The sequence below is a fragment of the Ananas comosus genome, linkage group 20, assembly GCF_001540865.1.
Source record: "Ananas comosus cultivar F153 linkage group 20, ASM154086v1, whole genome shotgun sequence".
NCBI classification, from domain to species: domain Eukaryota; kingdom Viridiplantae; phylum Streptophyta; class Magnoliopsida; order Poales; family Bromeliaceae; genus Ananas; species Ananas comosus.
This window is the reverse complement of record NC_033640.1, coordinates 6,696,683-6,711,419: the sequence shown is the minus strand read 5'-3', so window position 1 is coordinate 6,711,419 and position 14,737 is coordinate 6,696,683. Positions and strand designations below refer to the sequence as shown.

The 14,737-nt window shown below is 36.7% G+C and overlaps 1 protein-coding gene across 2 annotated transcripts; it reads left to right on the top strand.

The window, feature by feature from the left end:
- Positions 1,663 to 13,036, top strand: LOC109725856 (uncharacterized membrane protein YjcL-like). Of its 2 annotated transcripts, XM_020255252.1 has the most exons (6): positions 1,665 to 2,291; positions 2,392 to 2,621; positions 5,615 to 5,725; positions 10,969 to 11,124; positions 11,543 to 11,784; positions 12,303 to 13,036. In XM_020255252.1, exons 1-6 carry the CDS (start codon positions 1,984 to 1,986, stop codon positions 12,624 to 12,626), a joined length of 1,371 nt encoding a protein of 456 aa, XP_020110841.1. In that variant the 5' UTR covers positions 1,665 to 1,983; the 3' UTR covers positions 12,627 to 13,036. The 2 variants fall into 2 exon arrangements, with proteins under 2 accessions (XP_020110842.1, XP_020110841.1); XM_020255253.1 differs by lacking the exon at positions 10,969 to 11,124 and having other exon boundaries at positions 1,663 to 2,291.

Here is a 14,737-nt window from a genome sequence, read left to right as displayed (position 1 = left end):
CTCTCTGACCCACCTCCACCAGCCGTCCCCACCGCCACTGCCACCGCCAGCAACGAAGAGGAAGTGCTTCTTGGGGCCGAGAAGCATGTCGGCGAGGAAGACGGAGAAAAATAGTTACATTCCGGCAAGGGTGATGGCTGCGATAGAGGGCAAGGGAGAGGTCGTGATAAAAAAAAAAAAAAAAGATAAAAAAAATATGAATAATAAAAAATAAAAATAAAAAATATTTTTTTTCTACGGGAAAGACCAAAAATCATAGAAGAAAGAAGAAGAAGATGAAATTGCACTGTCAAAATAAAGTTACACTGTTTTAAAAAAATTTTGCACTATTTTAGATACAAGTTGCACTCTTTAAGACAGAAATTACACTCTTTAGAATGAGGGTTACACTCTTTAGGCGAAAGTTGCACTATTTGGGTGAAATTTATACAATTTTCCATTCTTTTCTTCTTCCTCCTCTTTCTTCCCCTCTGTTTTTTCGTCATTGTCCTTCTCCTTCTTCCTCCTCTACCTTCTCCGCCGGCGCACGCGAGCAACGAGGTCGTGGCGCCCGCGCGCGATGAAGTTGCAATGTTTTAAGGGAACATTACACTATTTCAGAAAAATATTGCACTATTTTAAGAAAACTCGCACTTTTTAAGAAAAAAAATAACAATGTTTTAGACAAAAGTTGTACCCTTTGAACGAAAGTTGCACCTTTTGGACAAAAATTACACTGTTTCTCCTTTTCCTACTCTTTCTTCTTGTTCCTCTTCATTTTCGTGTGTTTCTTCTCCACCCATCTCTTCTTCGCCCTCTACCTCCATCGACAGATCCTCCGCCCATCTCTCTCTGACTCTTTTTTTTTCCCTCTCCGTCGGCAGATCCTCCACCCTTTGCCCCGCGCGCCCTCGCCTGTGCTCGCACATGCCCCGCCCTCCTTGCCTCCAAACCCGCCAAGGTTGCGTCGTGACTCTTTCTTTTTCTTTTTTTTTCGGACCCTTCTCCACCGTCGGAGAGGTAAAAAAAAAAAAAAAAAGGGTCGAGAAGATAGGGAATTGTCGATGAAGGTGGAAGGCGAAAAAAAGACGGGCAAAGAAGAAACACACGAAAACAAAGAGGAAGGAGAAGAAAGAGAAGGAAGAGGAAAAACAGTGCAATTTTTGCTCAAAAAGTACAACTTTCGTTCAAAAAGTGCAACTTTCGTCCAAAAAGTATAATTTTTCTCTTAAATAGTGCAAGCTTTCTCTAAAATAGTGCAACGTTTTTTCTGAAATAGTGCAACGTCTTAAAACATTGTAACTTCATCATCCTTTTCTTTTCTCTCTGATTTTTCATTTTTATTATAAAAAAGTATTTTTCTTTATGTTTTATTCTTTATTCTTTTTATTCTTTTTATTTTTTTATTTTATGTATTTTTTTTTCTCGATCCCACTCTCACCCGCACTCGCTTCGAGTTCTCCTTCTCTGGCGCCGGCGAAGGTGGAGGAAGAGGATGAGGCATTGTCCTCGTTACTGTCGTAGAGGGTCGCAGAGGCGGTGGAGATAGGTTGAAGAGAAAAAAAAACGAAAGAAAAAAAAAGAGGAAGATGACATGATATTATTCTCTTTATTGTTGTAAAGAACTGGAGAGACGGTGAAGAAAGGTCGGAGAAAAAAAAAAAAAAGAGTCTTGGTGGAGTCGAAGGTGAGGAAAGTGGAGGAAAGGTGCGTGGGTGAGGGCGAGGGTGACAGAGACGAGACGGACCCCCTCCGTCTTCGCCTCCGCTTCGGTCACCTTCTTCGGAGAGAAAGAAGAAAAAGAACTAGAGAAAAAAACTAGTAAATTGAACTTGATTGAAATGTAGAAGTGGTATTTTCTGTTTTCTTGCCTCCTAGAAAATTAGCGGCAGATGTATCGGTAGCAGCTGCCATAACACAACTGACCTCCCTTTTTGTTTAAAATATATACTTTCCACCCGTCTGGGTCTCTGCACCTCCTCTCTCACTCTCTCTCTGTCTCACATGGCCTCCTCCCACTCCTTCCTCTTCTCCCGTCCCTCCCCGGCCCGACCGGCCATCGGTCCGGTTCATTCCCCGCCCTCTCCGCCCCCCTTCCTGAACCGGTCCGCGTCCTCGTCCTCCCATTCCCTCTCCACGTCCCTCCGCACATCCCACTCCTCATTCCCCTCCTCCCCTTCCAAGAAGCATCTCCGCCGCCCCGTGATCGCCTCCGCCGCCTTCCGCCTCCCCACCACCGCCCCTCTCATCTCCCCCACCGACTCCTGGGGCACCTGGACCGCCCTCTTCTCCGCCGCGGCCTTCGGCATCTGGTGATCCATTCTCTCTCTCTCCCTACTCCCTTCAAATCCCAAATCCCAATCGTACTCAGATGCGATCGATTTCGTTTTATGTGGCGGCTGTTATTCAAAGGTCGGAGAGGAAGACCCGGTGGGGCAGCGCACTGAGCGGCGCCCTCGTGAGCACGCTGGTCGGCCTGGCTGCCAGCAGCGCCGGGATCGTCGCGTCGGACGCGCCGGCGTATAGAGTAGTGCTGGAGTATCTGCTGCCGTTGGCCGTCCCCTTGCTACTCTTTAATGCCGACCTCCGCCGCGTCATCAGGTCCACCGGCACCCTGCTCTTGGCCTTCTTACTTGGATCTGGTAACTCCCTGGAGGTTTTACGAATCACAATTAAAGTCGGGCTTTTTTTTTGCACTTACCCCCTCAGAATTTTTTGTTTTTGCATAACTAGCCTTGCAAAATTTATATTTATAAGATTTTTTCTATTCCTGCCACACAAGTACCACATTAGCGCCATGTGAGCGTGGCCGGTGGCCCAAGTTAAGTTAAATACGGAGAACCATTCACCAGTATTAGATCTATTGTATTATACACTTCTGTAAGTTGTATAAATTTAAGTCTAATATGGTGAACTATTCACCGTGTCCAAATACGGTGAATGCTTTATCGTGTTCAACTTATCTCACGCAACCATATTGTGTGGCGGGAAAAATATAATTTTTGTAGAATTATTTATATATTTTTTTTTGAGGGGCCTAAATACAAAAAAAGCCCATTAAAGTAGGGGTGGAAACGAGCCAAGCTACCAGCCAAGCTCGAGCGAGCTTACCTCGGCTCAAATTCGGCTTGAAATTAATTTTGAGCCTAAATTTAGGCTCAAGCTCGGCTTGAAATTAATTCGAGCCGAACGCGAGCGAGCCTAATTTTGAGTCAAGCGAGCTCGAGCCCTAAGCGAGCTCGAACCCTAAGCGAGCCACTTGAAATTCTCAATATCGTACGATCAATAGTTTAATTTGTATACAATTTAATACAAAAACATATCTAATAGTTCAAAATATAAAATAATTATATGAAATACGGTATTATAATATGAAGAAAAATAACTTATGAGTTGAATATTTAATCTTTTTAGCCTCGCATATTTTCTCTTCCGCCTTCAATCTCCATACTATTCCTTTTCATCTATGCGGTCAATAAATGAATAAATTATATAGGCAAATGTTGGATTAAACTATCCAAGCATGTATAACTAGAATCAAAATTTTGTATAAACAATAATTTTTTTACCTAAAAAAATATTCTGTATATTTTCTCAAGCGCACAACTAATGGCAAGATAGGCAACGGCGGGCGCGTGCTGTTATTTGGTAACTTGTGGGGCTTCAGGCTTGGCCGCTTGGGGTGAGAGACAGAAAAAGAGAGAGAGAGAAAGAGATTAGGGATTTAGAGTTATGTGAAAAAGAGAGAGAGAGAGAGAGAGAGTGTAAATTCAGTGAAATTTTGCCCTTTTGTTTGTCTATTGGGTTTGTTTTTATGGGCCAGCAATATTGGCTCTGGCCCAATTTTAACTAACTCAGGTTACTCACTCAGCCTACATATGTTTAAAGTATATCATATTTCATAATTTTTCGACATCATTTACCTTATGATCAAAAGCTCACAAAATTGATAATTTTTAACGGCCAGTATGGGATACTTGCTAGTTTAACGGTGGAAAAGAATCGGAATAGGTTGAATTTTTTTATAGAAAATTCTATTCACTACCTAGATAAAGATCAATAACTCCGATCTTAAATTTAAGGATCCGATCATCCATTTTTAGGACGTTTATTTTATGCCCGCTTGATGGATTTTATTATGATTTCGAAAAATTACGAAATTTATTCTCTAGAAGTTTCAAATACTCTAAATCATATTTAATGGAGTGGATCGTCGATTCGAAAGCTCTATCATCAAAACAACTTATGAGTACGAAGGGCCCAATACTCATAAGAGTATAGTAGCCCTACTCTATATATTTATGTATATATATACATATATTCGAGCTTTTCGAGCCTAATTCGAGCGAGCCGAGTAATACTCAAGCTCGGCTTGAAATGAATTTCGAGCATTTTCTTTTGTTTAAGCTCGGCTCATTTAATTTCGAGTCGAGCTCGAGCAAGCCGAATATCGAGCCGAACGCGAGAGCCCTACAGTAAAGTCCCTATTTTGGAAAAATTTCATCGACTTCTACTTTCCTGCAGTTCAAAATGTAGCATTTTGGACAGGTGCTACTGCCTACACCTCATTTGGTATTTGCAACCTGCTTACAAACTCTGTCACTTGTAATTTTGTTTGAAAAAGTAGAAGGGAAAAAAAAAGCAACAATACCAAATGAGGCATTAGCATTTCACATTGTTATATTTGGAGATTTGCCTTTTGGATATATCCATTTTAAGATAAACAAAGGGAGATTAAAAAAGGAAAAGAGAGAAACATCAAGATTTATGAGAAATGAGGAATTGCAATCTTGTTTTAAAGGAACCATCTCTCCTCCTCTAGTTTTCTGATTCAGTTTGACTAGAATGTCTAGTAGTTGCTGTTATTCCTGGTTGATTAGTGCTCTTGACTTTTGCCGGTACAGAAGTTGTCAACAAATCTTACTAAGTTGCTTAACTTATTAATCAGATTTATTGATCGTGTACAAGTACATGAAATCATTTTTGTGCGAATTTTGTATGGGTAACTTGTTAGTTAGGTTTACTGATCCTATAAAAGTACATCAAATCTTGTCTGTACAAATCTAAACTTAGACTAAATGTACGCGAGATGCAGCCTCTGATTTAGCTTGCGCACTTGAACTTTAGCATGCTTGTCATAATGTCAAATATTGGCTTAGATTTTATTTATGTTGACCCAGAACCCCACTGTAATTCCTTTTTAGGTTTAATCATTTGGGTACATTCTCCTGTATATGTACAGAAAATCTTTCCAGCACCCATCTGATGTAGGTCTAAACACCTGCTAGATGTGGCTTCTGATTGGAATAATTATTTTCTTTTAAATGCACTCTAATTGTAAATAATATGCTCTAGTGAAAATTGGGATTGACAGTTCGATTGAGGGATAATCCTGTCTAGGATCACTTACAAATTTCTTTCTACGTATCTTTCTGTGGTAAACTTGATAAGGTATCCTGCAATTAATCATGTTTGTAACTTTTCATAATTTTTTTTTCCTGTCTGCATTGTTCTTGCACTAAACTTGGTTGTGCTGCCAGCACATTTTATTTTATTAATTCAATCAATCTAGTACAGAGCCTTTGTTGCGTCTTTTGCTGTCGGATAGTTAACTACTTAATCTCTTGTATGACAGTTGCAACGACAATTGGCACAGTGGTAGCATATTTACTGGTTCCTATGCGATCACTTGGGCAAGATAGTTGGAAGATTGCTGCAGCACTCATGAGTAGGCATATCGGTGGAGGTAATTTGGCGTATATTACTATTGTTGCTCCAACCGATTTAGATGTAAACACAAAAAAACAAAGCTAATAGTGTAAGAAAGATTTTAAAATTGCCTATTGCAATTTACTACCTTGATGAATTATCACATGCTTTGTATTGAACTCAATACACATTAGCCAGATGATATATCACTTGTATAAGATATTAAGGTTGAGTATAGATATTGTCATGTAGTACAACTAATGTGTATTATCAATTCATTGCCTTGACCTGCTATAGAGTTTCTTAAATATTATTTAGTACTTGATACAATTCATGATTAGTTTTAAGTTACGGAATAACAAGTCCGAACATTTTAGTTAGAAATTAAGCAAAAACTATTATTATGAAAAGTTTTTGTTGGCCTTTTTGCATAATAAGTTCACCGGTTTTGCGCTTTTGCAAATCTGCGCCGCTCGCTTAGATTTTGCAGATGCGGTTCAGATTTTCAAGAATCTAACCAAAATGCTTGTGCCTAAAATAAGTAAAAGCATACATATTTTGAAGGCTGTACGGTTGATTCACACATTTTGATGCCAAGAGCTGGCAGTTAGCATGCGCACGACTCCATCCTTTGTGGCCACCGGCGCAAGACACTATCAGTGACGTCAATCCCTCATTTCTATTGGCTCCTTTCACTGTTTACTGTTCAAAATCATTCCGAAAATTTAAATGTAGAGAGAGAACAACAAATAGTGCAACATTCTATGAAGAGTGCAACATGATGCCAAATAGTGCAAGAAATGTAAAAGTGGTGCAATATGCTCTCAAATGATGTAATAGAAACTTAAGTGTTGCAATACAAATTTAAACAATACGGTACCAACTATATTCGGGACCTACGCAGCTCGTTGTCACATTCCGAGGAAAAAAGTACTTAGATAATGTTTGGTTTGAAGTACTTGAGGTTTGGAATGAGAATCAGAATAATCCATTCTCATTGTTGGTGCTTGCTTTGAGGGATTGACATTTCGATTCCCATTCCTGAGGGGATTGAATCCCCCTGAAATAATTCACCCATGGAGATAGGAATCAACTTTGATTCTCAAAAAGATTGAGAAAAATCTCTTCTTTTTTTTTTTTTTAACTAACAATTATTTAAATTCAAATATTAATCTATATTTTATTTTCAGCTATAATTTTATATTTGAATTTGAATTTTGAATTCAAATCTAATCTTTAATTTCTTAAGTTAAAGTTACATTCTAATCTATGTTTGATATTTGAATTTAGTTCTAAATTTAAATTTTGACTTTGAATTTGGATTTGAATTGTAAATTCAAGTTTTAAGTTCAAATTGTGAGTTCCAAGTTGAATTCAAATTTTGATTACAAATTTTAATAGTAAATTTTAATTTTAGTTAAAATTCAATACTTTGAACTTCAATTTGAAACATGATTTTGATTTCGATTTCCTTTATAAACCGGACAAATTGAATTTTTATCATTCCGTTTTTGTCACGTCACGGGGCTTTTTTTTGTAAATCCTTTTTTGATGAAAAGATGGAGTTTACTGAAAACCGTGTATTTGTTTTTGCAACCATAAATCTCCACCGGACGTGCATAGACTCTCCACATGGATAGAGTCTTCCCTGTACAAACGAACAGAATCTCCTATACATGCACGACATAGAAGTACAATTTTGTAGTATTCAACCGCACAATCAACCACAACAACATACATGTAATACAACTACAACAGGGTGAGAGATAAGTCTTGACACTATCACATTTTTGAAACCGAATCGAAAATCCATTTTCCACGAGAAAACTTAAACCGGTCAAAATCTAAAACTTGGAGGTTACAACTCACATTATGAAACCATAACGATTTACGAAGTTATAAAACATTAGGTTTTCAGGATAAGTCCAAAAGGGAAAGCTACCACAGCCTCACACAACGTCCCAACCCTCACCACCTGCATCACCTATAAAAAAGCTGGGGTGAAAACCATTTAAATATGTTTTTCAATGGCACCGAGGGCAAGCTACAATCACTGATTGACAGAAAGAAAAAGCAGGAAAGCAGGATAACGATACGATAACCAACTATAGTAGTATAAGAATAAACGACTAAGAAGAATGTATGTCAAAGTAAGAAATGCTGCTATTGTAATCAAATCGAAGTACAAAGTATGTCATTCACAACCAAACGATCAATCCAACAAATAACCCTAACTAGAGTCGTCGTATTGGTCTATGGATCTCAGGTAAAACAATGTTCAAAGTGCCGATCTGTGCCGTACCATAGAGTGTGCCCCCAATATAGGGGCAAGGTACATAGGCGGTCTCGCAGGCCCTACCCCTGCTAGACAGTGCGATACCCAAGTGGGTATCGCGGCACAGTGCCGATCGTGTCGCTGTTTTTTTTCTTTTTCCTCACACCCACCCAAACCACAACCCCCCCCAACCCCTTTCTCTTTCAAATTTGTATTACACCCTTCAAACGTTTATTGCGTTGTTTGGGAGTATTTTGCACCAATTCTTTAAAATTTTCTCTGTCCATGTTGCACTATTTATAAATTTCTTGCACTATTATACCGTGCGTTGCACTATTTAGGCCCATGAATTAAAATAGAAGTAGAAGAACAACAAGAACCAAGAAGAGAGCCGAAGTTGAGGAAGCAAAAGAAGAAAAAGGACGGAGAGGAAGAAAGAAGAAGAAAAAGCACAAAGGGGACGAAGAAGAATACCGAAGGAGGAGAAGTATAATGGTGACAATAAATTGTACAGGTCCCGATATAAGTAGGTGGTGTGCGCCCATTAACTAGCAATACTTTTTTCCTCGGGATGTAACAACGACTTAAACAAGTCAAAAAATAATCGATACCGTAGTGTTTAAATTTGTACTGCAATGTTTAAACTTCTATTGCACTATTTAAGAGCACATTGCACCATTTCTACATTTCTTGCACTATTTGGCATATGTTGCGCTCTTTACAGAATGTTGCACTAAGTGCAACATACACTGTTGTTACATTTCTTGTACGTTTTGCCCCATTTATGCATCTCTTGCACTATTTGACTACATATAGCACTATTTGAGTTGTCAAAATCAAATATTTTAACTGGTTTTCTATTGTGCAATTGCTTGTCAAATAGTGTAACAACTTTTTAAATGGTGCAATATTTTATCTTTTTATGCAAAAAAGCTTTTCTTTTAATCGGTAAAGAACTAAGGATTGAAGAAGAAGAAGAGACACAAGAATTAAGAGAAAAGGTCATGGTGAACACTCGTATAAATATAATAAGGAAAAATAAAAGAAAATGATAGATGAAGGACGAAAAAGAAGACAAAAGAGAACAAGAAGAAGAAGAAGAAGAAGATGGACTCAAGAACGAAGGAGAAGAACGAAAAAGGAGGAGTAAAGAAAGAGAGATGAATGGGTCGTTGCACAAATGCATATATAAATCAGTGATTTGTCATCATATTTGATCATATTTTGGCAAATGTGGCCGAACCAGTGTGGAATTGGCCAGGTCTAGCTGGACCCTGCTAAATTGCATGAATCTGACCAAATCTAACAAAATCTAGTTAGACTTGGCCAAATAGTACTGCACTTGAGTAGATAAGATGATTCGTAGATTTTTGCTTGTGATTGATTCTTGAGAGAGAGAGAGAGAGAGAGAGAGAGAGAGAGAAAGAGAGAGAGAGAGTGGTAGAGTGATGCTGTTAGCACCACCACAAATGTACCAGTGGTCGTAGTATGTGTGGTCTAGTGATGACGTCTGGAGATGTTTTAGTAGCAGCAGTGGAGCCAGCAACAACAACAATGTATGCAACAATGATAGTTGTAGTGTGAGTGACTGCGGTAAATGCGAGTAGCTACAGTATTGTTAATGGTAACGGTGGTGGGCAGAGCAGTGGTGGCAAGCTATGTTAGTAAATTCGCGAATTATTCGCGAATTTTTGAAGAAACGAATTAAACGACCGAATTCGTATTTTTCCCAAAAATTCGGAAAAAACGCGATTTTTTGATAAAAAAGACTTATTCGCGTATTATACGCGCGCCGAATTATTCGGAGCCAAAAAAACGCGGCCCGCGTGCGCTCCCGCGCCGCGCTCGCTCCCGCGAGGCCCGCGCGGGCCCACGAGGCCCGCGAGGCCTGCGAGGCCCGCGCGCGCCTCGAGCGCCTCGAGCCCTCGAGTGCCTCGAGCACCTGTACCGAATTAACTAACTTAATTTAATTAAGTTACAGAAAAAAAAACTCTTAATTTAATTACAGAAAGAAAAAACTCTTTTCAAATTTTTTACTTAATTAACTTAATTTTGTAGCTATTTATTCTTATATTCTTAAGAAATATGAGTATTTTTGCTAATAACATAAATCTTGAGAGAAAAAAAACTTAATTTAATAGCCAAATTTTTTATCCCGAATTTTTAATTGATGAACGTATAATATCCGTATAAATCACGTATCCGAATAATTGACAAATCCGTTTTTTAGCCGTATTTTTTAACGAATTTAAAAATTAGAAGACGAATTTTATCCAAATTATACCCGTACCGAATTTTTGCCGAATCCGAATTAACTAACTATGGTGGCAAGTTGTCCACCATGCTAGCAGTGGAATATCCATCCATCTCCATCCATCCAACAAATTGTATTGAGACATTCCTTTTATTTTGTGAAAGATGAGTTTTTCATATAAAAACATTGTATATCGTTTGATGGTTTGATTCGATTATTTTAACTTATTTATTTATTTTTTAAGTATGAAGATAAAAATTTATTATGCTTCCATAAGACATTCTGTGATTCTATCCAAATTTTGTTTCTCTTGTTGAAACTAAAAATATTATTGAAAATGATACACACATAAGGACCTTTATGCTGTTTCCAAATGAGGGGAAATATGAACTTGTGAGAGCATTCCTTGGGTTAATAAAAATGTGTGAGTACAAATAACAAGTATTCTTCATTTCCCCATTTGGCATGGCGGATTAAAGATTAAATGCTTGTACAGTGAGCAGTGAATAATATTTCTCATTTTTTACCAAATGCAACTTAATGCTGATCAGCAAGATCAGCATGCAATGCAATTTATTTTAAATAAACTGTCAACAAGAATGCTTTTCTCACCTGTAGTCGAAGTCTTTACAACTTTCAATGCTTATGAAATTTTCATGATATTTAACTAAATTCATTTTGTTTATGTTTACCTTGCGTGTCTTGCAACAACTACATATAATCTTTTTGTCTACTTTATCAATTGTCGTAGCTGTTAATTATGTTGCTGTCTCGGAGGCTCTTGGTGTTTCCCCTTCAGTATTAGCAGCAGGGTTGGCTGCAGACAATGTCATATGTGCAGTATATTTCACGTCTCTTTTTGCACTAGCTTCTAGGATACCTCCAGAAGCTTCTACATCTTCCAATGGTCAGTAAATATTTCTCTCATGTATTGATATTAGTACTTGACACGCATGACACTGTTATCTTACAAATATTCATTTCTACTCTAACCTTCTTTTCTCCATTGTCTCTGTGTATCTGTTCAAGTCTCTCTCGAGCATTCAAATAGTTTTTAAAATTGGTTTAACATATCATATATTATCATGAAATCCATTCTTACTGGGCATCTATTGGTCGAGTACCGGCATTTGAAGGTAATATACCTTATGTGAAAACTCTATAAGAATAGCATATGTTGATTTGGTTCTTTTGCTCCTTCAAACTATGTAATAATGTTAATGTCGTGATTTAGCTTCAAGGTTGCTGCTATCTAATTCCATTGCTGGTTAATTATTGGAGTGTTAATATGAGAAGATACTACCTCAGGAACTTTTAATCCTCAGGAGATGATGAAGTGAACAACGAATCTGGAGGAAACAAGCTATCTGTTCTACAAAGTGCCACAGCATTAGCTATATCTTTTGCTATATGCAAAGCAGCGACGCATATTACTAGTCAATTTGGAATGCAAGGAGGGAAACTTCCCTGCATAACAGCTATTGTGGTGGCTTTGGCAACCATATTTCCATCACAGTTTGGAAGCTTTGCTCCGGCTGGTGAGGCTATGGCATTAATTCTAATGCAGGTAGTTTTCTTCTCTCTCTCTCTCTCTCTCTCTCTCTCTCTCTCTCTCTCTCTCTCTTACCTTTGTTTTTCACTTCTTTCCTTTTTTGAGATGCTTCATGTAAATTGTTTGTTTTGATTCCCTGTAATACCAAATAATAGTCCAATAATTTTGACACTAACCTTATCCACCAAAAAAAGCCTCCCTATGGCTTGCGGCCTACACACGCATAGGATATTTTCCTAAGTTTCTCCCATTAATATTTGAAATTAAGAGATGACAACCCTATAGACTACGAGTACTTTAGCTTTTGAATATACTGTGTCATGTTGAGGACACTGTTGGCATAATATCATGCTTACAAAATAATTTTCGCTCTACAGTTTCTAGCCTCATATCTTGTTATGCAATCTGTCAGTCGAAGTAATCAAATATATAATGCATTTTTGTCGTTTTTGCGTTATTTCTTTGTCTCTTTCTTTTTCGCCTCAGAGGGTGCAGTATATGTGATACTCAAACATTCCAAATGTAATTATTAGGTTTTCTTTGCGGTGGTGGGAGCAAATGGTAGTATTTCCAATGTTATCAACACAACACCCGGCATATTTGCGTTCGCATTTGTACAGATTGCAGTGCACCTCGCGGTGATTCTTGGAGTTGGAAAGCTGCTAGGGTTTGAGCAGAGACTGCTGCTCATGGCATCGAATGCCAATGTGGGTGGGCCCACCACTGCTTGCGGGATGGCGACTGCCAAAGGTTGGAGCTCTCTCATTGTTCCAGGAATTCTCGCTGGCATCTTCGGAATAGCAATTGCCACCTTTCTTGGCATTGGCTTCGGAGTGTATGTCCTGAAATACATGTAACATCTTTGCTAGCTACTTGTAGTTCTTTTCAGCTCTTTTGCATATAAATCTCCTGCAAATATGCAAAACTGCATAATTTCTTCCCAAAGTTGGTTCCTATGTGCATGCCCATGAAACTGTATTTATGTGCATGCCCAGGAAACTGTATTTATGTGCATTGATGCCTGGTGCTGCCAATTTTATATTTGGAAAAAAGTGCTTTTACGTCGATATCTTAGGAGGCATGCACACAGTTAAGTAATGTTTTGGGGGACACGGACGCAAATTTTAGCTTACATGGTATTTCTCATAATTCTGCATATCTGCAGAGGATCTATATGTAGAAGAAAAACTTATTCTTTCCTCTGGAAGATCATTCTGTACTATATTTTATTTCGTATTGTAGTTGTATTCCCTGAAACTCCCTTTCATTTGTGGTTTTTTGTGTGCGCGCACGTGTCTTTTTTTTTTTTTTTTTTTTTTTCCTTTCGTGAGTTCTGGATTAGATATAGAACTAGTTAAGGGACCCGCGCGCTGCTGCGAGTAGTTATTTTAAAATTTAATTTTAAAAATTAGTTATAAAAATTAATTTCAGAATAATTATGAAATAATTTAAATAAATGCAGCTATCTTTCCTAATATAGAAAATATAAAGAGCTATCTCAACAATAAGATATTTTGAAATAATTTTTTAATTTTATTAAATATTTTTTCATCCTGTTCTCTTTTGTTTGATTTGATATTATTAATTTTGTAAGGTTATCTATAATATTTCTAATATTTTCAGGAGTACAAATGAAATTATTCCATACTAATTATTTCAAACATGACCGCATGTCTAAGGGATTGAGAAATAATAAATGGTGCAATAAGTACATCAAAAAATTTTAGTAGGCATGGTAATTCTCCATTAGTTAGTGAAATAATTTTTATTAGGTATCATAATCCCCCAGTAAATAGTGAATGAGAAAAGAAATCATTGTTTGTGATTCTCGCAATTAACTTTCGTCAGGTATAAAATTAACTTAAGCTGCATCAATCCTTTTTTTTTATTTTTAATGTACAATTTATATGTGAATGCTCAATATTATAAAATTAACATTATATCTAATACCAATAGTCTAAATTATTTAACATTTATTTATATATTTTACATTTTATAAAAATAAATAGTAAATTATATAATAAATTATTATATAANGACTACAAAATGTAAAAAAGGTTAATTTGGTTGGGTATAATTATAAACATAATATAGTTTGGAATGAATGTAATTAAGAATACTGTAGTTATATTATGATAGTAGAATAATAACATTTGCTTTCTACTTTCTAATTTTTGACTGTATAGAGTGAGTTTACTCTTTAATGGTAGTACAATTATGAAGCCAAAGATTAAAAATTAATAATAAATACTATTCATATGTGATTAATAGTATTATATTTTATTTGGTTACATGCAGTTGGGAGATGATATTTATAAATTTCAGTTATTTATATATGGAGTTGTTAGATTATTTTTTGATCACTTGATAAATAATGTTGAATAATTATAAAATTTGATTTCTAAATAATTCTAATAACATAAATCATATTTTATGGAGCTGATTATCAAATCAGATATTCTATCACCGAAAATAACTTAAAAATAAGAATACCTCTGTATTTTTAAAAGTGTAGGAGCTGTACTATATATATATATATATATATATATATATATATATATAATTGAGCTAGAATACTTCTACAAGTATCACTGTTACGATATATTTTATCTATATTAGGATATTGTGTATTATTGCCTTATATAGAGTAGTATCATTGCCTTCTATAGAGTAGGATTATATAGTATGTCCTAGTTATACTCTTACTATAGTAGTCATTGTTACTATAGTAAGACAATCTCTTGTACTATATATATTCGTTAATACAACTCAAGAGGGCATACACTTTAGCCCTTCTTTTATGGTATCAGAGCGGGAATCCTAATGTGGGGATATCGATCCATAGCCACCATCCACCATAAATCTCACCTTTTTCTATAGGTGTCTTTTCTTTTGGTTTTCTATCTTCCCAGTACTGCTATAGTACTATCACTACAGTACTGCTACAGTATCATTGCTACAGTACCAA

Coding starts and splice junctions, on each gene's coding strand:
- LOC109725856 (XM_020255252.1), top strand. CDS start 1,984: ATGGCCTCCTCCCACTCCTTCCTCTTCTCCCGTCCCTCCCCGGCCCGA. Junction 2,622..5,614: donor GGCCTTCTTACTTGGATCTG/GTAACTCCCTGG, acceptor CTTGTATGACAG/TTGCAACGACAATTGGCACA. Junction 11,125..11,542: donor AGCTTCTACATCTTCCAATG/GTCAGTAAATAT, acceptor TTTAATCCTCAG/GAGATGATGAAGTGAACAAC.